The following is a 22090-nucleotide window of genomic DNA, read 5'->3' on the forward strand; positions in this document are numbered from 1 at the left end:
TACAGTAATAAGTATAGTGCCACCTCAGACCTTATCGCTTCCCCCTCACCCGAAGCCGTGGAGGTGCGGTGCCATGCCAGGAGCCAGCTGATCCCTGGCCTCCGCTCCGGGCTCCTGTCCCCGTGCCCTCGGACCGCAGGCGCTGTCGCAGGGCTCCTGCCATGCCCTCACCCCGGCACCCAGCGGGGCGCGGGAAAGCGGGGCGCGGCCTTTCGGCTTCCCACGGCCTGGCACCAAGGGATGAAACGTGGCTGCCCCCGCCTCAGCCCTGCATACCCGGCAGCCAGGAGAAGGCTTGCCCAGGGCTACAGGCCGCAGCGGGAGGAAAGCAAACCGCGAGGGCGGCCCTCCCGCGGCCCCACGGCGGCGGAGGGGACGGAGGCTGAGCCGCCACCCCCGCGGCGGCAGCCGGTTGCCCTGGCGAAGGAGACGCCAGCCAGCAGCCTCCCCGCCACGAACAAAATGGCGGCGGGCGGCGGCGGAGGGGTCCGGCGGCGCGGGGGCCTGCCCGGGGTAAGGCGGCGGGTCGGCACGGGGAGACGAGCGGGGACAGCGGGAAGGGGCGCGGGGCAGGGCGGCCGGGCCGTGCCCACCCCGTACACTAACTCGTCCTCGCTGCAGGTGCGGAGACCGCCCGGCGGCCCGCTGCCGCCCGCCGCCGCGGGGACCGGCGTGGTGAGCGGCGCCTTGCTGGCCAGGGAGGAGGAGTACAAGTAAGGAGGCGGCCGGGGGCGGCGGCCGGGCCCTGTCACCTCAGCCTTAGCCCGCTCGTTGCTGGCTGTCCTGACGCAGTTTACAGTTAATCCCCTGTATCCGAGTCCCTCAGCTTGTTCCCCCGAAGCGTACAGATGAGAGTACCAAAAGAGAGGTTTTAACTTTCCCCCGTCGCGATGCAGCCTTCCTGCCGCCGTTTTACACGGGCTGTGCCCTGCTCTAGGCCTCGCTTTGATGCCACAGCATTGGACATTACGTTTTTCTGCATTTAAAACACTGACATTACTTTTAAATTATGAATATGTAAGTGCTTAAGCCTGTTAAAAAAAGCTTAAAAGCCCTAAAGCTTGTAACAAATGCAGTGAAAGCACGTTTAAAAGCACTTGCTTGGTTACCTGTCAGTTCTCAGCCCCTGTGAATGGTGAGGATGTACAAGGAGCCATGCCTCAAACTCGCTTAGTCACACTGCCTGAAAAGCTATAAAGTAAAGCATGCAAAAACACAAGCTTATTTTAATCTGCACATATCTATAGCGACACATTTTAGTTATGTGATCAAGTAGTGTAATCGTACATGACTCCTTCCCCAACCCCTGCTGCTAAGTATACCTAAGGTAAGGACTATGTTAAAAACTGAAAGCGTTGAGGAAATAAAGATGTAAAATGTGTATTAAACAATGACATGGCCAAAAACAAGGACACGCTTTACCTCTCAGAATTGTAGCCTAAAAATTACTGTTTAATGGGTATGGGTGCCTTATTACTATTGATTTGACAGAAACCAAGAAAATTGTTGAAACCTAACTTTGTTAATACTCTGGAGTATATTTTGGTGTTCCTTTGTAGGAGTTACTAAAATTTCACATAGTTCAGGCAGAGATACTGTCATGTTTACATTTATTTCTTTTAAATCTTTCAGAAACTCAGTGACAAGCATTTTTACTCTTTCAGGCGACTGAATGCAGAATTAGAAGCAAAAACAAAAAAACTGGTGCGTCAGGCCGAAGAAGTAATGGTGAGTAGGTTATGCAGACTGTTACATAATTTAGCCTTGATTCACATGCACACAGAGTCATGTTTCAAAAGAAATTATTTAGCATGACAACTTAAAGTATTTTGGTTTCAAATGCAATCTAAGCTTTTAATTTCTTTTTTCAAAAGTGTAAATTTCTACTAAAAACACATCCAAAAATAGTTTTTATGTAATTTTATCAGGTAGGTAGAAGTTCACAAGATGCATTTGTGCAGATATATACATAAAACTACATTAAAACTTGTTTAGTTGTTTAAGAAAAGTATATGTAGGTGGTTTTATGTCTTAACTACTAAAAAAAAAAGTATTTGATAACCAGATACTGTTGCAGTAACATCCTAGTGAAATAGGATCTACATTGTTCAAGCTGAAAGAAATACAAAGAACAAGCAACATAAATAGAAAATATGCAGTTATTAAGATGGGAACTTTCTTAAAACAGAAAAATTTCCTGTTTATTGTCAGTATTGTCTTCTAATATTGGTGTGGCTGTGTACCAGATAGAGTCAAGTTTTTGTATGAGAATTGGACATTAAAAAAGGGGATGGGGGAGGTATGGTTTATACTCCAAACAATTTGGAGAAGGTGTTCTGCATATTAGATATATTCATTGTAAATTCACTCAGATAAATAAGGCTTAAAAATCAAATTATTAAGTTTTCTGGAAAGCTGTATTGTATGCACTTTTCCTACTGTTGAAACTTCATTTTTATGTCCTGTGAAAACATATTCTTCTCTTGAGCTGTGACAAGCTGAGGCCAACTGCTTGGCATTTGAACAGAAGCAGATGAAGCGGCCAAAATAGCATCTAGTTTCTTTCCTTTAAAAACCAGCAACAAACAACCCACTTTTTTTTTTTCTTCTCTAAATACGGCAGAAGATCAAATATTCTTAGGACACTTAATATACCACATGGCACTGCCAGATTGCACAGATATACATTTAACAACAAAAGAAAAACTGTCTAAGTTTAAAAAACAAAAAAAAAACCCCAAACCACAAACAGGATAACTGCATTTTATTCTGGATTATGCTTTCTAACTGTAACTTAGCAACATAGAAGCTATCTGAACATTCAGACCGAATTTTTTTCTGAAGTACATACAACGTCCGGTTATTGTCATGTTGGATGAATATTTTCAAGGCTTATTGCACAGTATGGAAAATTGAAAAATTGTTCCACCTGCTGTGCATTTGCTACTCCTATATTTCAGAGGAAAAGGAGGGAGGGTAACAGCATCTTGGATGATGTGAAGCTGGGCAAAAGTTTTACAGGCAAAAGGCATTACATGTTGTGGAGCAGAAATAAATGTTGGGGGATAGCAATGGCATTTTAGTTTTTAGCCATCTTTTCCTGTGTTTGAGAAGTTCTTTTCCACAGTAGACTATAGGCTTCCATTCTTTTCTATAGCAGACTGTAGTTGTGATCTGTGGTTTATAAATATGTAATTCCTCTTTAACAGATTATATTCCCCCCAAAATGACTACTACTTTTTTTTGTAAATAAAGAAATGCCAACAGGAGATACTGTCTAGACCAGTTTCAGTACAGAGCAAGTCATGTGAAGACGACAGACAGAGGTATGTGCTTTGCAACTGCTGCATATAATTTGTGGGAAATCTTTCACACTGATCCTGCACACACTGACTTGCGCCCTAGTCCTGCTCCTGTTTTATGCTGCACACTGGATTAGTTTTTCCTGTTATTTGAAACAATTGATAGTAAGTAAGTGTAGTGCCTTGTTATTTCAAGGAAGTCTTCATTTTGCTGAAATGTTCTATCTAGGATGCTAAATAGTGCTAACATCTGTAAAAAAGCAAGTAAGGTAACAGGTTTCTTTGCAGTACAGAACAGTAGACGCTCAGCAGTAGATGGTTTTTAACCAGTTCAGCTGACAAAGCAAAGAAATAGATACTGGTTTACATTTAACTTGGCCTAAATGTTCCTGGGACAGGATAAAAAAACCCCAAAACAAACACAAAACCTTAAGACAGACAAACATTCAGCTGCCACCTTCTGGAACTTGGATATCATTACACTTCTGAGGCCGACATACCTTTGGCCTGTATGGACACACAACTGGGGGTTTTGGCCTGTATGTTCAAACCCGTTACCTCTGGGTACATAGGCTGTATTTACTGAGTTGTACTGAGGTTCCTAAATTTATGATATCACTGATCTGGATAACAAAGATATGGGGCCAGACTACAAGGTGCTTCAAATCTTAAGCTGCAGTTGGGAAACTATTTTGAAATAGTATCTATAAAAGTCTGCTAGAGGTGACCAAATAATTACTTTTGTGCAGAGTAAAAGCAAAAACAAGAAATGAGGGGGTTTTATGAACATAAAAGGGGTTTTCAGTACACAAGGTGTGACACAAGTCTGTGATAGAAGGCTGGCTATACCAGCAAAAGTTTGCTACTATAGTTAAGATTATTCCTGAGCTATTTTAAAGCTGTATCTGTCAGTTGTAGAGGGGAAAAAAAAAACTCCACGTGTTATCAGTATAATTATGCTTTGCAAACAAATTCTGGATCTTGCTTTAGTTTTATGTTCAGTTAGATGGATTTTGAACAGTAGACAGAAGATTGTCAAGAACTTCAAACGGGAGTTGTTACAGGGCTGTTTTATGAAGTAACATGATTGAAGGATTCAGCCCCACAAAGGGAGTTAATATCTTTGATGGTATACATCTGAAATAAACGGGAGTGCTGGAAAAGTTAAAAAAAAATATTGGCAATTACCATGTCAGAGTAGCAGCTGATCTACCAATTACCTACATAAATTAAAACACCTTAAAACAACCACAGTCTGTGTTCTGGTAAACGTTTATGTGAGAGAAGAATTGAAATCCCTGCTGTACAGAAAAAAATAGAAATGCATGCTAGGAATTAGGTAAACTGATTATCCATGAGTGAACATTGAGGCCATTCAATTAGATTAGTTCCAAGTATTTAATATTTAATTAAAAAAAAATTTCTTTCAAAACTGTGCAAGCAGATAGGCCATAAATCTAAAGGAAGCACTTGAGATATTTTTGAAATATCCATTTGAAAGTTCCATTGATTCCTTTAAGAAGAATGAATACTAAAGCAACTGGAAAGGAGGGGAGAAATGGAAGCAAAGAAAGCGGTAGTATCAGGGAGGAGAAAAAGAGGTTAAGAGAAAAAAATGAGTAAGCAGAACAAAAAAAAAGGCAACAAAGATTTAAGTCACTGTCCAAGTTAGTGTGTATTTTAAAATAAGTGTTCTGGAGTTTTGATAGCATAATTTTTGCAGAGAAACTTGAATTACATAGAGAGAAAGCAGCTCGAGTGACACGGCACTGAAATCAGCTTTTGTTTACACTTTTACTCCTCAGAGCATTGCCAGGCTCATGGCGATGGGAGCCGTACGCGCATGGGCAAGCGTGCTATAGGCTTTGGATAGGATTAGCAAACACAAAGGGTTTGCTCATGCACATGCATCTTGTGTTTACATGCAGAGATGGAATTGTTAAACATTAGCTTCTGTTTCAATGTTGCCACAATACTCCTAGCTACTTATTTGTATACCTTTTCAGGATTTACACATTAATTTCACTTACAAAACAACTATAGAACTTTATTATGATGTTTTAAAAATGGGTTGTTGTGTATGGGGAAGAGGAAAGAAAGCATTAAGGTTAAACAAGTTTGAGGAATTTCATGAACAATGAGGGGGGGGGGGTGGGGTGTTAAAAAAGAAGGCCCTGAGACAACAGATATAGTAGGAACAAAGTAGTCTATTGATGGAAAGAACATTATTGTTTTCTTGAGTATACAGTGTTGTATTTTAGAATAACATATAACTGCTATTTCTGTGGCAGCAAATCCTCACCTTCTGCATGCTCCTAAAGCTAGCCAATAGGGAGGAAGCATGAGGAAAATAGGGTAAATAGACAAAAACTAATCATCCTATTCTTGAAGTCTGTTGCCAACCACACACAGATGATTTCTGCAGGTTTTTTTGGATTAATAAAATATGGAGCTTTGTGCAGATAATTCTTGTTGATGAATGGATGTCTGGGAAATTTTTAAAGGCAAGATCGAAATATTTGCTCAAATCAGCTGGGCAAGAAAATTGAGGTGACTTGATGTGCCCGAAATTTAAATTTTGTTCCAAATCTTTTATAAGCCAGCATTTTAATTGAAATAAAAAATTAAAAAGGGTAGTAAAAAAGTAGCCTTTCAGTGTAATAACACAGATTCACATAACTCATTCTGAAAGCAAAAATGTATATGACAAGAAACTTGACCTGAATAGCACACAGCATGCTAAAACTTTCTGCTTGTTTTCAGCAGATTTTAAAAATAATCATTTAACCTGAAATTCAGTTACTAAGAAACATGGTTTTCAGCCAAATAAACAGTTAAGAAAGCTGCTTTTTATTCCTGTTTTTTTTCATCTGTAAAATGGATACAGTATTTGTAATATGTATTTCAGAGAAAATTCCGTGAGGCTTATTCACTTGATAGTCCCTGTCAGTTGACTTGACAACAGTCAATCTGAGCATACAATTGCATTCTGTCTTAGGATGTAGAGGACACTGGTTTATATCTTCATTTTCTTGGTATTAATTCAGGGATTTGTATGTCAGGTAGGCATATTAACCACTGAGCTGTTGGTGATCTTTGGTAATGGATTGCCAGTCTCTCTTGTTGAAGCTGATAACACTGCATACTGGCTAAGTATTCCCTGGTACAGGGGATCAGTTTAATAAACTAGTAGTTGCAGCAATCGCCTGAATTGCAAGAGACAAGATTCAGATTCTGGTACCTAAGTAAACCATTGTATTAGACACCCTAGACTCACCGGGTGACTTAGATAGCAAATGAGGTAGAATGGAAAGACAGAATGAGACTGAATTTATGATTGAACTTGGTATGTGTTCCCACCTTACCTATATTGTTTATTCTAGACATATAAAATGTTATTCTCCTGATTCTGACAGGGGAGTTGATTTTTTTATTGTAAAATGTTGATTTTGTTATACACGTTTAGTGAATTTTTATTTTTTAATTCCTTTCTGCAGAGATCCACTCTGTCCTGAAGTTTCGTCTCTTACACACTCCCACGCCAAGGTATCAAAGTCAGAACTATCCTGGCTAATTTCTCTTCTAGTATAATTTCCACATACTACTTCCGGTTTTGAAGCTGTGCTACACTGGGGACTTACATGGATGGGAAGCCAAAAGGAAATTATGTTCAAAGCAGTGCTATAGGACAGTGTTACCAGGGTTTCTCAGTGCCACTGGTAGTTAATCAGATTTAATTTTTGTGTTCTAAGTTTCCTCTTCTGTAAAGTATTGACAGAAGTGTTCAATGTTTTGAATGTCAAATTAAGAACTCCAAGTGCAAAATATTAGAACACAATTAATTTCTTCCTTTCTCCCCCCCCACCAGTAAAATACTAAAGGCAATACTACTGTCTTCTAGATGTAATAATAAACAAGTAGTCAAAATAACTGAACACAGGAAGGGAAGTGTAATGGAAAAAGGAGGTTGAGATTAGGAACAAACTCAATAGTCTTTAATTAAAATTACATTGAATCTTTTAGGAGGTAAGCTAAAGCTTCCAAAATACTGTCTTCAGTTATTTATCAGTAGAAAAAACCCTAATTGTTGAATAATATTTACTTGGGTGAAAGTAACACAAATATTGTTAGATCTTTCTTCTACAGGGAATTTATAAGATTAAAATAATACATAAAAATAGCATTTTTTGGAAGGTATGATAAGCGTTTTTCCAAGATATGCACTCTGTTGACAGTTTGGTAGTTAATATCTTGATAATAGCTGAGAGCCTTGCTTAGGCATGAATTTATTATGGGTATGTGTGCAAAAACTCCCACAAGCAAATAACTTGGGAAAATCATTTGGGGACATGGACATAAAAGTTGCGAGATAAAGACAAATGCAGATAAAACTGAAAAATTGTGCTTTTGAAAGTTTGAAAAGCATAGTTTGAAAAGTATCCTTGAGTCTGAATATATGAAAAAGAAATTTTAAAAACCCACAAAAAAAACCCTAGAAAAAACCAATTTCTAACTAATTAAAAAAAAAAAAATCACTACTTTCTGAAAAAATTTGTAGCTAGCAAACAAGAAGAAATGTGCTTCCATGACCGTGGCTCAGAACAGACCGTACTCTGGAAGTAAGGGAAAAAGAACAACTTCAAGGTATATTATACACATATCTCTGTTTGTAATAAAATATTTTAGGTGCTATTTTTGTCTATCAGATTATTTTTATTCATGTATGCTGCTACATTGATATATATTTGTATAAATAAATGTGTTGAACTTTTGGTGCTCCTCAGTCAGCTCCACCATGTAGCTGTTTACTTGCATAGAGCACCAAAAATTATTAGTGAACATATGTGATTAATATTACAACAATGAAGCTGTTGCTTTCTGCTCAAGCACTTCTCAAGGCTGACAGGTAATGTTAACTCCTTCAGTGAAAGGATGCCTAACGAGCATACGTGTGGGAAATACATCATCTGAGGCAACCTGAGAGAGTACACGTTGGTGGTGCAGACTGATTTGTGATCAGACTTGTGATAGGAAACATGAGGCCCTTGAGGGTCTCCCCTATTTTGGTGAATTCTTGGGCTCACAGGACAAGAGAGAGTCAGTAACAGTACCACAGCTTTTGGGAGTTTCAAGCTGAAAAGCTTCAGCTGTGTAGGTAGCAAATTCAAGCTTGTAAAAGCAAGAAATGAAAAAATGGAGATCTGGGGGCGGGGGGTGGAAGATAGAGAAACACGTAAAATCCTGGGAGCAAATTAAAACTGCCACAAGATATGGACAAATACCAAAATAGGATGCAGATTGTCTGCAAGGTGGCAGAACATGGAATTGACACAGAATAAGGTTGTCTTTCAGGACTTGAAAGTCACTTGTGGACCCCTTTGGACCTCCCTCGGGCAGTTCAGAGGAGGCTGTCACGCTGGCACCACATCATGAGATTTAGAAGGGGAGTTGTGCAGATACAGGACCTGCAGGGTGAACCCACAGTTGTGGGAGAAAGTAAGCAGCTAGGAAGAGTTTGGAGGCTGCATTGGAATGAGGATATATTGGAATAGGAACTTAGGAGCTTCAGATCCTGTGGGAACTAATGTCATCTTTTTATAAAAGCAAGCTGAGGAGATACCCAATGTAGTGGATGTGTCACATACCTTGTGTTTCAGTTTTATGAAAACTTTGGTATGCAACTTCTAGGATCAGTGAAGTTTCCTAGGCCAGGCATAATGATACAGAAATTGTGGTAAGATAGGAGTATAGCTAGAAAGGACAGAGTTTTAGAAGTTAACATGTGGGGGGGAAAATAGCAGGATTTAAGGCAGAGGATAGTAGCTAAAGCCAAGAAAACATTCCTCTGTTTCTTTCTTTTACTTCAACTTAGTTATGAAGTTGTTGGATGAGAAGACCATGCCGAAATATTCTCTGTAGAAAGCGGTACTGGTTTTTCTGCCTCCTACATCATAATATGTAAAATCCTGTAGTTGTTTATGTGGAATTTGGTAAAAGTATCTTACATAAAGAAAATGAGAAATTGCCATCAATGTATCTTTCATATGAACACAGGCAGTGAAGCTGCATTAGCGTACACAGAGTACATAGAACTCTCTATACTCTTAAAAACAGCAAATGTGCTATATTTTGATTTTTTTTGTATTGTAAATTTAAAATCTAGAGTTTGGTTTTTTTTAGTTCAAAAATAAGAAACCTGGAAATACAAAGTGGTGATGATGTTGCAGTACTGGAGGATTGCACAGATTTTTCTTTAGGAAAAACAATAAGCAAAATTGAAGAAAAACTAGAGAAAGGAGACTCACCAGATTGTCTAGATGATGATGTTATTCCAAGCGTTGGAAATGAAATTGGAGCAGGTATGTTTCCTCCCATGGTTAAGTACTTTTATTCTTACTTCCTCACTGTTAGAAATGGGTTCTTCTGGTGAAAAAAATAAGAGTTTCTGTACAAATTACAGGGAAAGCTCTAAAGCTCTTAAAGTAAAAGCAGCTTTTTCTTCTTTATGTAGTCCTAGAGGAAGATCAGATCACATACAAATAATCATGGGAAAAAGTGAATCTTTATTTTGATTTCCACCTTTGTAGGAAGATACTTGGATGGTTACATATGTTGGATACGTGCATAACATTTGATTCATTTCACTGGGGAGATAGAAATACATGATGCTAAGCTTGTATTTCCAAAAAGACAAGCTTCAGTCCTCTGGACAGATTCTGCCTTTAGAGGAAAAAGCCTTTCCCCCGATCAGTACTGTGGATCTTAGTAAGTGGCTTAAATGAAGTAACGTTTCAGCCACAGTGCCTGAATGAGAATCCTCCAGATACTTTCCCACTCCAAAGGGTGTGTTTATGTTTATCCTAGAAATAACGTAGGAAAGGGGATTGCAGCATTTGCCAGTGAAGCTAAAGGCATGATGCACATCTGTCTTTTTGGCTCTGGTGTGATAAAAGTGAGTTTATGTAGTTACTTACAATGCTAAAGCAAGCATAAAGTCAGAGATTCACTGCAGTAGTACAAAATGCCGAAAACTTCTTTTAATCTAACAGCTTGATGTCAACAAGCATGCCAACACAGAAATAGCTTGATTTCTAATCACGTGTAATTCTGTGCACACCTTCTGTTAATAAGTTCCCCCAAACAAATCCTCGGATATCTTTTTTTATAGTTCTTGTTCCTGAACTAAAAAGAAATTGCTTTAGACTGCATTGGAAGCTTACACCAAATAAATTCAAGGTAACTCAATAAGAGTTATTACTGGTGCTTAGCAATGAGGTCTTGTGGACCAAGGGCACGTATTTGAGTATTGAGAATTGTTTCTGTAACTTTAATGATGAAATGAAAGTACTCTGGATTGACTTTGCTTTCTAAATTTGATATGCCTCCTTAACGTGCTAAGTAAGTTACTGAGGAGCATGCTAGCAGTGTCAAACTCACAGAACCGTTACAGTTTTTACAAAGAGGTAGATGTAGATACTAAATAGGCCTTGTTACAGAGTAGGCCGATCCCTTCGCTGGAATCTCCTAGTAAGGGATTCCTGAGGCTTAGGCACCTGTGCTAGACTTCATAGACCAACATACTAGTAAAGTTCCATAGCATCATCATTTCCCTGAGCATCTTGCAGCACTTTTCCTGGACTTAGGTTCCATATCTTTATTTCATGAGCACAGATTATGACACTGCAGGCCTTTTTCTGCCAACACGGTAGCTTACACATTATTTTTTCAGGAGCTGTTTTTGTGGGTTATAACTCAACTCTACAGTAACAAGCAATGGTAGAAACACACAGACATGTAGAAGGCTGAAAATGAAACTCTATTTGTATCTAATGTACCCACACACATACAAACAAAATACCTAACTGTGCTATCATACTTTACATTAATCTTCACTTTACCTCAGGAATTCAAGACACCTCATCTTCCTTGTAGGGTATCAGAGTTTCTCAGCTATCCTTTTATTGTTACCACTTCCCTAAACTGTTGGTTACTTTATAAGCTAAAACCATCCTATTAAGTGATACCCCTCCCTCTCATCAGGTGATTAAAATTGACCAATTAGGAAGCTAATTATCTTTACCTCTTGTGAGAATTCAGACTAACTTTGGATCATAGCCACCTTCCAAGGCTGATCTGGTTCTAGTTGTGATCTTGGATTTTCAACAAGTTTTACTACCAAGTGCTCTTAATGACACAAAGCTATCTAAGACAGAAGAGAAGTTATTTGTGGACTAGTGACTAAGAGGAAACAAAATGGTAAAAAGAAACAACTGGTTTTTGCAGGTAGTGGTATAGCCCTAGAGTGATCTGTCATGGAGCTTACATTGTTCAATATACAGAAAAATAATCTGGAAAAAAGGAACGATAGCTGGTAAAGAAATTTGTATGTGAAACAATGATTTTGTGATAGTTAAAACTGACATTGAAGTGTTGTAGAAGAATCTCATAGTACTGAGTGAGGTGATAGAACAGAGGGTTATATTCAGCATTAAAGAGTGCAAATTAATGCTGACAGAAAAAACAACTCCAGTTACACTTAACTCATGAGCTGGACTTTGTTTAGTTATTACTAATTAAGATGTCTCCAAAAGCATAAACTTATTGCTTGTTCACAGTGGAAAAGGCAAATTGATTGTTAGAACTCCTCCAGAAGATAACAGAAGACAAAATATTGTACTGTTATCATTATGCTATTATATAATTGATGTTACCTCATCTTGAGTATGACTCTTAGTTCTGCATACCCAATCCCAAAACCAGGATGTAGAACTAGGAAAGATACAGGAAAGGGTATATAGTAGCAATTAGAAGTGTGGAACAACTTGAATTTGAATCTTCAATTTGAAAACAAAAAACTGAGGGCAACATGAAAGATTCTGTAATGAAAACAGCAGTGGTAAAGGGAGAGCTGTCTTTTTGTAATGCAAACACAAGTAAATGCCACATTAAATTGGATTTAAAGCAAGCTATACAAAGTGTTTTTCTTTCACATAATGCATAATTAAATTAGCCAACTCATTGCCACAGGATATTGTGAATGCTAAAGTACAATATGTTTTATGAAGAAAATCAAACAACTTAATAGAAGTACCATGAAAGAGTATTAAACCTGATGGCTTCAATATGGTCTCCATCTCAGGGCAGCCACTAGTTACCAGAAGCTAGCAAGGATATAACAGGAGGAGAAAAGTCAGTCTGTATCTTATTTTTTCATGGTGTTTTCCTAAATCCTACTTATTATTGGCCTCTGCAGAGTTACAACTTAAGATGCAATTGGCAGTTGATAAGGGAAGGTGGGTGAAATTAAAATGATTCCTATTACAGCAAATGAACACATGTACCCACCCATCCCTTCACATTCAGTTCCAGATACACTTCCTCCACTTTATTCTTTCCCCCTTGTACCTGCTGTGAAGAATGTCTATCCCTATGTTGCTCAACTTTGTTCTCATACTCTTTCCATGCTTTGTGCCTGTGGCAGCTCAGGGGGAGTTCCTTGTGAATAATCTGGGGAAGGACTGGGCAATAAGGAGTAATAGAACATATTGTTCACACACAGCTTTTTTTCATAGTAGTAGTATGTTTCTTAGCTGTCCAAGAGCAAGAAAGTACTTCATTTGGAAAAAACATCTGATTACAGTGATTTAATTTTAAACTATTAATTGAATAATGTTACCAGTGTACTTAAAAAAAGCATCGACTACTGTGTGGGAGGGGTACTTACCTATTAGGAGGGTTTTGCAATATACATTTAATTCTTTGTTGTGAGTAGTTTAAAACTACTTTGGGTCTAACTACAGATTTTGCAGCTACAGATTGATTGTAATGTAGACATACCCTACAACATATTTTTCTTGACTTCAGTCTCAAGGAATGCTGTAATGTGTAGCATAGTATGACGGAAGTTTCCAATAAGTTTCAATTTTGAGAATTTTGAGTCTTTTACGTTTTAAAGGTGTCGAGTTCAGTCATTAAAAGGAAAAATCTGTACAAAGCTTTGCGTAAGAATGAGAAACTTGCAACATTTATTTAGAAATCTGAGTTTTTATTTGCCTATTTCTCTTTAATAATTATAAACAATGTAGTGTGTTTTTAAAAACAAGAAGAGGGAAGTGAGTTCTTACATCAGTCTTTCTTCTTTTCTGCATTGAATAATGAGTACTTGTGGATATTAAATGTCACTTTTTCGTTCACAGAAGCTCAAATCAGATTTCTGAAGGCACAGTTACGTGTTATGCAGGAAGAGCTGGATGGTGTAGTGTGTGAATGCAGGAAAAAGGTAAGAGCTGAGTTTTCTCATCTGTAGAAACGGAGTAGGTTCCCCTTTAACAAATAATCACAGCAGAATTCCCTCAACCTTTCCTTTTCAAGTATTAAGAGCTAAGGTTCTATTTTTTTTTAATTTCCTAAGAATTTAAGAGTCAAGGATAGTCATTTCTGTATAAATGGGATCTTGGGCTAAAAGCTTGTGAAATATACTTAATGGAAAGAAATTTGAGGCAGTGAAGAAGCACTGGGAATGAAGATGTGCCCCAGCTGTAGGGACACTGTGGTGCTGCGGAGTGCCCCAGCCATCACTGCTGGGAAGGAGAGCATTACCAGAGCCCGAGGAGGAGGGTACATTAGCAGGCAAATACAGGTTTTGATGTACAGAGAGAAGATGAGTGGTGCGCAGGGCTGGGTGATGGAAGAAGAGGGATGTTTAGGGCAGAATGAGAAATGAAAAAGCTGTGAGAGGTTCGGTCAGGTGGTTTGGGTGTCCTTGGTGGAACAAGGTGTGGAAACAGCTGATCTGTGATCCACTTCAAGTGGAATATTATAATCAAAACAGAAATTAGGCTTTCTCCATTCTCAAGATAACACTTGATTGGAGGACTGTATTTGGAATTACATATTTGGGCAGATCAGACTGAAGTTAAGGCATTGTGAAGCTACAATTATATTTTACAGTTAGAGTGTACTACAAGTGAGTTTTATGGTCTGCACTGCCTAGCAGTATGTTTTCAGGTGATGCTCAAACATTTCTTGAACTGTAAAACCTTAAATAGTTTGTGTCTGTCTGCCACAGGGATCACCTCTTTTTCATGCATTTGTAATCAAGCAGGTTTTTTGAACTGACTTTCCATTTTACACAATCAGATTATTCTTAGTTGTGGTCTTAACTTCAGAATGCTTTTTTCCACCTATTCCCCAGGCCCAAATGTGATGATGACATTCAGAACATATGGCAAACCACCTATAAGTTTTCTCTCAAAATTTTAATTTAGAGTTGATATTAAATAAGTTTTTTGAGATAGGTACCTGGAGAAAATCTTTAGAAGGAATTAGATTTTGATATTTTATATCTGTACTTTATTTCATTTTTATCAATACAGGTGCTGTTGCATTTCAATACTTTTATGCTGTGATCAGAAGAAAGTTGTTACAGTAGATTTCAAAGACATTTTCATTTCAAATCAAATATAATTTTGTCAGTAGCTATTGAACTTTATCATTCCATGCCAAAAATACTACAGAATTCAGCTACTATAGCAGATGACAGAAGACAACCTGGTACCTATTCTTGTCCTGCTCCCAAGCACTCTGTATGTAAATGTATCATTTTGGGTACTAGTATCTCTGGTGCGAAAATAACTTTATTACATTCAGAAGGTCACCAAAATTTCATATTGGCAAAGCCTTGAGATAGATTCTGGGTTTTGTTCCAATTCACAGTCCAATTAGTCTGAGGAAGCAGTAAATCTGTTTTAAATATAAAGTGGGAATTTCTGAGGTGCGTGCAGTCACATGAAACTTAGGGTAAAGCACATACATTTCCCAGGTGAGAAGTATGTATTCCAGGGGCTGAGAGGACAGGAGAGAAAGGCTTGTTCTCATAGAAACTCCACTTCTCTATGTGCCTTGATTTATTTTTCTTAAAGAAATGAAGGACATAATGTATCTCTGAAATTCACTTAGTATTCACTTAGAATGTTTAAAAGGTTATAAAAGAAAAATGCCTTGAAATTATAATGCTTAATGTGGGATGTAATTGCCAGTAGGTCATGAATCTAATACAGGATTCACTTGATGTTAGGAGAATCTTGAATTTGAATACTTGGTGTATCCTGGATTATTAACTTGCTTTTAAGTCAAAACCACATAATCTCCTAAAACATAATGGATTGGTTTATCAGTAATTATATTCTCTTCTTTTTGCCAGAATTTTTCCTAATGTGTGCATTTAGCTATTCTCACAAAATGTCACAAAATATACATGCCACTGTTATTCATATTATTCTATAACATTTTGATAGTTAGTTCTCAAAATCTTTGAACTATGAGAAATTAAATGTTTTATGTACTGCTACAAGACAGTTCCAAGTAAAACACTGCAGAAAATTAAATGAGAAAATTGTTCCTGTTTTTTGAAATATTGTCCTGGTAAATTGGTGTTTTGTTTTCTTTGTCTTAGTAGTTTTCTTTCTTAAATCTGTTATGAAATCCATCATGAAGAAACTAAACATTTGAAAACAACATCACTTTTAAAACCCTTTATCTCCGTATCTACAATATGTATATTTTTACTGCATTCTATTTACAAAACATTACTATCGCATTATTCTCCTGCTTCCTTGCAATAATTTATTTGGGTTTTTTGTTAATTACTGTCAAACAGGATGATGAAAATCAGAATTTAAAGTCTCAGCTTAAAGATACTGAAGAAGAAAACACCAGACTGCAACGAACAATCCGTATGCAACATTCTCAGACTGAAAAGTACAAAATGTTGTCACAAGAAGCAAACAGCAAAAGTGAAGGGTTACAACAAGAGGTCATTGCACTGGGAAAGGTATTGCAGATATTAGTCTCATTTATCTCACAAAAGGGAAGACAACGCATCAAATTGCCCTCTGTATCTTAGTTTGATAGATTTGTATCCCGTGATCCCATTAGCGTTTCAGTCTGATAGTAATTTTAGAAATTGTATTTTTTAAAATGGTCTAGTCACTTTTTTAAAGGAAGAAATAATATATTTTGCTAATTGCTTTTGTTCTGCTTCTACAGTCGTATATTTCTGTATTTTAAAATTAAATTCTTGTGTAAAAGACCCACAAGAGACAAAACAACCTTTTCAGAAACTGCTATCAAATTCACAAAGGAATCTTGAAAAATACAGGGAAATTTTATTTTTCTGATTTTAATTATAATTGTTAAAAATTACTTCGGTAATAAGAAGAGTTTTATTGCAAACTGCAGAACCTGGTTAAAAAAACACCTGCAGCTTATATTAGTATCTTATGCAGGTAGAGGAAAGGATATGTCATTCTTCTTGAAAATGGACTGTTTGAAAACCAGCCGTTCCAATTTGGATGAATCAGAATTAACCTGGCTCCTGCTGGAGGCCACATATGCAAAATTGTATATGTGCCTAGTTGTAACAGATGGCCTGCATACACAGCTTTGTTTGTTTGGAACTTAATCTAAGAGCAGCATGTGTTTTTCTTTAATTACTCAGAGCTAGAGAGGTTGACTTCAAAATCATGTAATATGATTTATATTATCATGTAATATGATAGTATTGTGTAGTATGTGTAATATAACGAGGAGAATGTTTCGCTTAAAAATTTGGGGAAAACAGAACACAACTCAGCCTAACAAAGTCTCATTATACTTCCATTAAATCATACTATGCATTTGTATAGGCATGCTTTCATCTTAACGTTACGTAGTTCAGGCATTTTAAAACTAAAATATTCTAAGTTTGTGTGTTCTTTTCGTGCAGATACTTGGAGGTTTTAAGTTCTCCTAAATAAGTACCCTGATTGTTGATTCTTTCAGGAAAAATACTTAGTAGTAGTACTCATGCTACTCATCAGCTCACAGTAAATAGGGCTGAGATTTCCAGTCTGTTCTCTTAAACCAAACCATCCTGGACATAAGTTTGTCTAACCTGTACCTAAAGCGTTCTGTGATGGCAGTTTCCATAATTGCCTTAGTCTATGCTGGTTCTTGTACACAGTCAGTAATCACAGAAACTTTATCCCAGTATTTAGGAGATGTCTGTTGTGATGGAAAGTTTAGTCACTTCCACTGTACAGCAGCTACCATACCCAATATGGTCACTTTCCTCACTGGTCTTTGCTCTGGATTTACCATCCTCAGGTGCTTCAGCTGTTCCTAATAGGTGCTGTTTTCTAGAATTTCTCAAGGTTACTGATCAGATATGATCATGACAAATAGTGGTAGTTCTTTAAAATACTAAGAAGGCAAAAAAAGGCAAGCACATATAATGAATTATTTTACTTTTTTTTTTCTGATATAAAAAATTATCTGACTGCCAAAAACATGCATTTAAAAATAATTTTGCAGTAACTGCTTAAATCTCCTACAGACTTAGCAATCTGAAAACTTTTATTCTTTAGGTATGAAGTATTATTCAACACTATAGAATTAATGTAGTTGTAGGTTAATTCTAGACATACATTTAAAAACAATTTCCTGTGAACACGGGCCTGAATTTGTACTGCTGTGTGGCTAAACTCTCAAGACTCATACTTTCAGTCTAGAGAAAGTTTTCTGTACAGTTGAGATAGCATAAATGTAACCTTTGATTTTGGGGTTTTTATTGCTTTTGTTGGGATGCAACAGAAATGGTAGAGGTAAGTTGTGATACATGCTTTCCCAAGCTTCCTTAGATTATCAACAAGTTACACAATTTCATTAATCCCCCAGCTATGTTTTTTGTATGTGCCTAGGCAAAGATTCTCAGCAGGCTTTCACAATTTACCCAAACCACGGTAATTGGTTTGTTATTTTTACATTTCATTCTTTTGGTGTTTGGTCTCTGTGAACATTTCTGCTGGAACACCCACCTCAGACAGCAGGTGAATTCTGATGCTCCCCAAAACGTCCATCCTCTTCTTTCCAGCATTCCTTTTTTTCCATCTAGTTGATCTAATAAATGATACCACCTCTCCTGTCTTTTTACACCACCTGTCTACAGGAACATTCCTTCCTCTGTGTTCTCTCATTTGTTAATTCAATCTAGCTGTAATGTTAGAGAAAGGTCAGGGAAACACCAAAATTGTGCTCATTCCTCTTAAGGCTTCGTACAGGGATTTTATAATTTGCCTTGAAGAAGGGCTTGATGTTAGGCAAACATTATCTCTCAATGTTTTTGGGGGTGGACAAGTGCTGCTGAGCTTTCTAAAGATAGAAGTACTGTGTATGCTTGCTACTGGGAGGAAAGAAAGCCTGCTGGGTGGGAGGGTTACTCATGGACGTGCTCTCTGGTATCACAGCCCTTCTGATACTCAAGTGCCTCAGCCATACCAGAACAGTGGAGAAAACCCCAAGATTGAAATGGGATGCAGTTTTAGAACATGGTAGTTTTTTCCCCTGCTCTCAGAGAAACATTATATGAGAAAATTAATCCAGCTCTTACTTGAAAGTATCGAAGAATTGGCAGAAGCCTTGCCTACTTACAAAATAAAATACTTATTTCAGGCATTTTTAAGATGAAAAACTTGGAGTTGAATATATTTAACAATATACCCTCACTGGATGACTTGCAAAAAAGTCCCTGATAAGGTATTATGTATGACAGTAAATGTCAAAAAGAAGAATTATTGGAATTCTTTCTTTAAATGATGTGATTAGCTGATACATAATTTGCATTGTATGCAGACTATGGGTTTGGTCATTAAATGCTTGAAAGGCTATATTCCAAAGCTTTTCATATTAACGCAGAATAAAATACATAGCACAAAAGATTTAGTTGACTAGATACAAGACAAAGAGTTTTGCATGCTGTGCAGCTTGTTGTCTTTGGAAACATGGGGGTCGTTTTCCAGCAAATGAATTTGCCTGACAATGCATGTGCACGTGTTGCAGGGAGGGGCTCTGCTGCCCACTAGCCAGGCTTTTACCCATCTTTTTTTAATCTATCAGGTTAGTGACAGAATGAAAACGTTGAAGCAACATCTGTTTTTGTTAACTCTTGAAGGAGGCACATTCACCAACAGAATTTTTGCAGATTAGTGAGATGCATCTTACTCTCCTGTTTCTTTCATCCATTTTGGAGAAGATTCAAAGCTTTCTAGAAATAACCTGTTCCAGTCATAACTTTACCATAACGGCTTTGCTGCATACACTTGGCAGTATGTATTTCTTGGATAAATGATGTGAAAATCATAAGTAACTGCCACAAGAGCTGGTTTGGAATTGAGAAAATAAAACAATTACTCAGAAATAAGACAGCCTCAGGGTAAAAGGTTAACAACAATTCCCCCTCTCTACCCACTTTTGGTTAAAAGAATCTTTCTGTGCCCATTACTAAAAATTTGATAGTCTTTTTAAAAAAAAAAGACTTATTTCTTTTTCATAAATGACAAGATGTGCTCTTTCTGCCAGAATTGTTTATTTCTTCTACTTTGTTCTTTTATATATATTCCATGATCTTTAATCTCCTTATTCTGTTCCTCAGTTTGGTCTCTTTTTCTGATTTCCTCACAGCACTATGATATACCATCATCAGAGACAAGAGGAAACTGATTGTTGCCATAATCACTTGAGGAACTATTTTCTGCTAGATGAAATAGTTCCTACCCTCAGCCACCTTCAGGAGGCCGTTTTAACTTTTTGTTGGTAATTGCATGTAGTAATCTCTGGGGAAAAGAGGTGAAAGGAAGAGGTGGGAAGAAGCAGCTGGAATACTAGCCACCGCTCCAAAATCTGCCACAGAGTGGACATACCGACATTTTTTTCTCTTTTTCTCACTGAGCATACAAGGTTTTTAAGTCAATCCTGTGGATTTACGTGATCAGCTCCACAATTATACTGAGAAAAGTTTAAAACAAGTATGAGAAAGATCCCTTTCCAAGATTTCAAAGGAGAAGGGGATGTTTTAACAGTGGAATTAATAATCTTTGAGACAGCTTCTAGCTGCAGGCCAAAGAAGTCTGCAGACTCTTCAGTTTTCAAGGGTGAGCCTTGCTGTAGACATGTTGTCTATATGGGAATCATTAAAATACTATTATTCATAATGTTTGGTTTTATCCTTTGCTTCTTAAATAGGAATTGGAGAATCTAAAGCGTGTACAAAAACAGGCCGCAACCAGTCAGAGTGCAACAGAGGTTCGCTTAAACAGGGCCCTGGAAGAAGCAGAAAGGTATAAAGTGGAGCTGAATAGACTGAAGCAAAGTAACAAGGTACAGTGGCTTAGGAAAACAGGTTCCAATCTGGAATGACTCAGTAATGCTAGAATGAGACAAATGCCTTCATCAGCTTTGGAAGTATCGTGTCTCTTACAGACAGTCCCAGAATTAACTTAGAGCAAGTCACTAGAGGGCTTGATAAGTTATCTTGGACAACACTACTGCAACCTCTGCAGGAGGAAGAAATGTCCAGAATAAAGTAATAGCCTTTCTGATTTTCTCCATTTGTGTGGAAATTAGATGTGTTTAGAAAAAGGCAGAAGTACATATGCACACCTAATATATACACAGACAAACCATGCATGTTATCTTTGAGATTTTCTTTTCTTAAAAGTTTTGATGCGGGAATATTTTGATTAATCCTATTTCTTTTCAGAAATGTCATGTGTGGCTATCGTTTGCTGTTTTGTTATGTAATGCCAGGTTTCATCACCTAAAGCACCACTTTCATAAATAATACATTTCTCCTTTTCTTCCCATGGCAGGATGTAGCTAAACAAGAACTCAAAACAATTGAAGAATTAAAAACAGAAAACAAGAAACTGCAGAAACAAAAAGGAGATCTAATGACAGCCTTTAAAAAGCAGTTGAAGTTAATTGATATTTTAAAGAGACAGAAGGTAGGGACCAGAGTACTGATATATTTCAGTTAACAACCTCTAGCTAAATGTGTCTGTTGTCAAGTTAGATAATCATGTAAACTAGAGCCCCAAGACTGGGAAGTTTCAATGCAAGGGAGCAGCAGCCTCACTTTTATTGGCGCATATTGCTAATGTTTTGCTTTATAGCAAAGGCTGCTTTTCTTTTGAATTGACCGATGACTTGGAACATATCCTGTCGTGGTGAAAGATTACTACTGACAAGCTTTAGGACCAACAGTATCTATTTGTTCAAGAACAAAATAGTGTTCAGGTAGTAACAGGAACTCCCTTTGGTGCTGTGTCAGTAGAATCCATTTTAGCATGTGAGATTTTTTTTTTGTTTCACCCCCCCAGCATATTATGTGTTGTATGAGCAGCTGTAACGTTATGCCCTCTCAGGAGGGAGCCATTGCATTTTAGACCTACATTCTTCCTGGATTCTCAAAGTGTGTCCTTCTCTATCAAAGTTGCTTATTTATATTCTGAGGTGTTCTGTACAGGTACAATTCTACCCAGGTGCAGATCTCCTTGTGTGTCAGAAAAAAAAAGAAAAAAAAACAAAACAAGAGAGGGCACTTATCCTTGGTCTGAATGTACTAGACTGAAATAGGGGAGTCGATCTCCATCCTTTAGTAATCCCTGGAATATCATGCATACTTGGAATCACACACAATGTAGTAACATCTGCATGGGTGTTCCCATCCACACTAGCACACAGCTAGCCTTATTTCAAAAGTCGTTTGATTCTACATTCATTTTGTGTCTCCCTCAGGGCATAAAAGGGAGGGCAGGGGCTACTGCCTCTCAGTTTCTTCAGGAGCTACAGTTGAGTAGAGGATAGGTAGTGGAATAGTTGCTGACAATTCACGCTGAACAATTAGCGATACTGCTTCCATAGAAAGGTGGTGTAGTGAAAAGTGGATTAATGCTTCAGATAAATACACTTTT

The 22090-nt window shown here is 37.6% G+C and overlaps 1 protein-coding gene across 9 annotated transcripts in view; it reads left to right on the top strand.

The window, feature by feature from the left end:
* Window positions 1-22090, top strand: part of TEX9 (testis expressed 9) — a 27527-nt gene continuing 5437 nt past the window's right edge. Inside the window, exons 1-11 of one of the 9 annotated variants that reach the window (XM_074879876.1) lie at window positions 1-513; window positions 622-713; window positions 1665-1728; window positions 3256-3326; window positions 6800-6848; window positions 7861-7946; window positions 9483-9661; window positions 13499-13581; window positions 15961-16134; window positions 20361-20495; window positions 20987-21121. In XM_074879876.1, the coding sequence (XP_074735977.1) occupies window positions 241-513; window positions 622-713; window positions 1665-1728; window positions 3256-3326; window positions 6800-6848; window positions 7861-7946; window positions 9483-9661; window positions 13499-13581; window positions 15961-16134; window positions 20361-20495; window positions 20987-21121 (1341 nt within the window). In that variant the 5' untranslated portion in view covers window positions 1-240. Of the gene's footprint in view, window positions 514-621; window positions 714-1241; window positions 1328-1664; window positions 1729-3255; window positions 3327-6799; window positions 6849-6898; window positions 7947-9482; window positions 9662-10470; window positions 10539-13498; window positions 13582-15960; window positions 16135-20360; window positions 20496-20986; window positions 21122-22090 lie in introns of those variants that run through there. The other 8 variants (XM_074879878.1, XM_074879877.1, XM_074879881.1 and 5 more) reach the window with 8 other exon arrangements.

Source organism: Strix uralensis, chromosome 11, assembly GCF_047716275.1.
Source record: "Strix uralensis isolate ZFMK-TIS-50842 chromosome 11, bStrUra1, whole genome shotgun sequence".
NCBI classification, from domain to species: Eukaryota; Metazoa; Chordata; class Aves; order Strigiformes; family Strigidae; genus Strix; species Strix uralensis.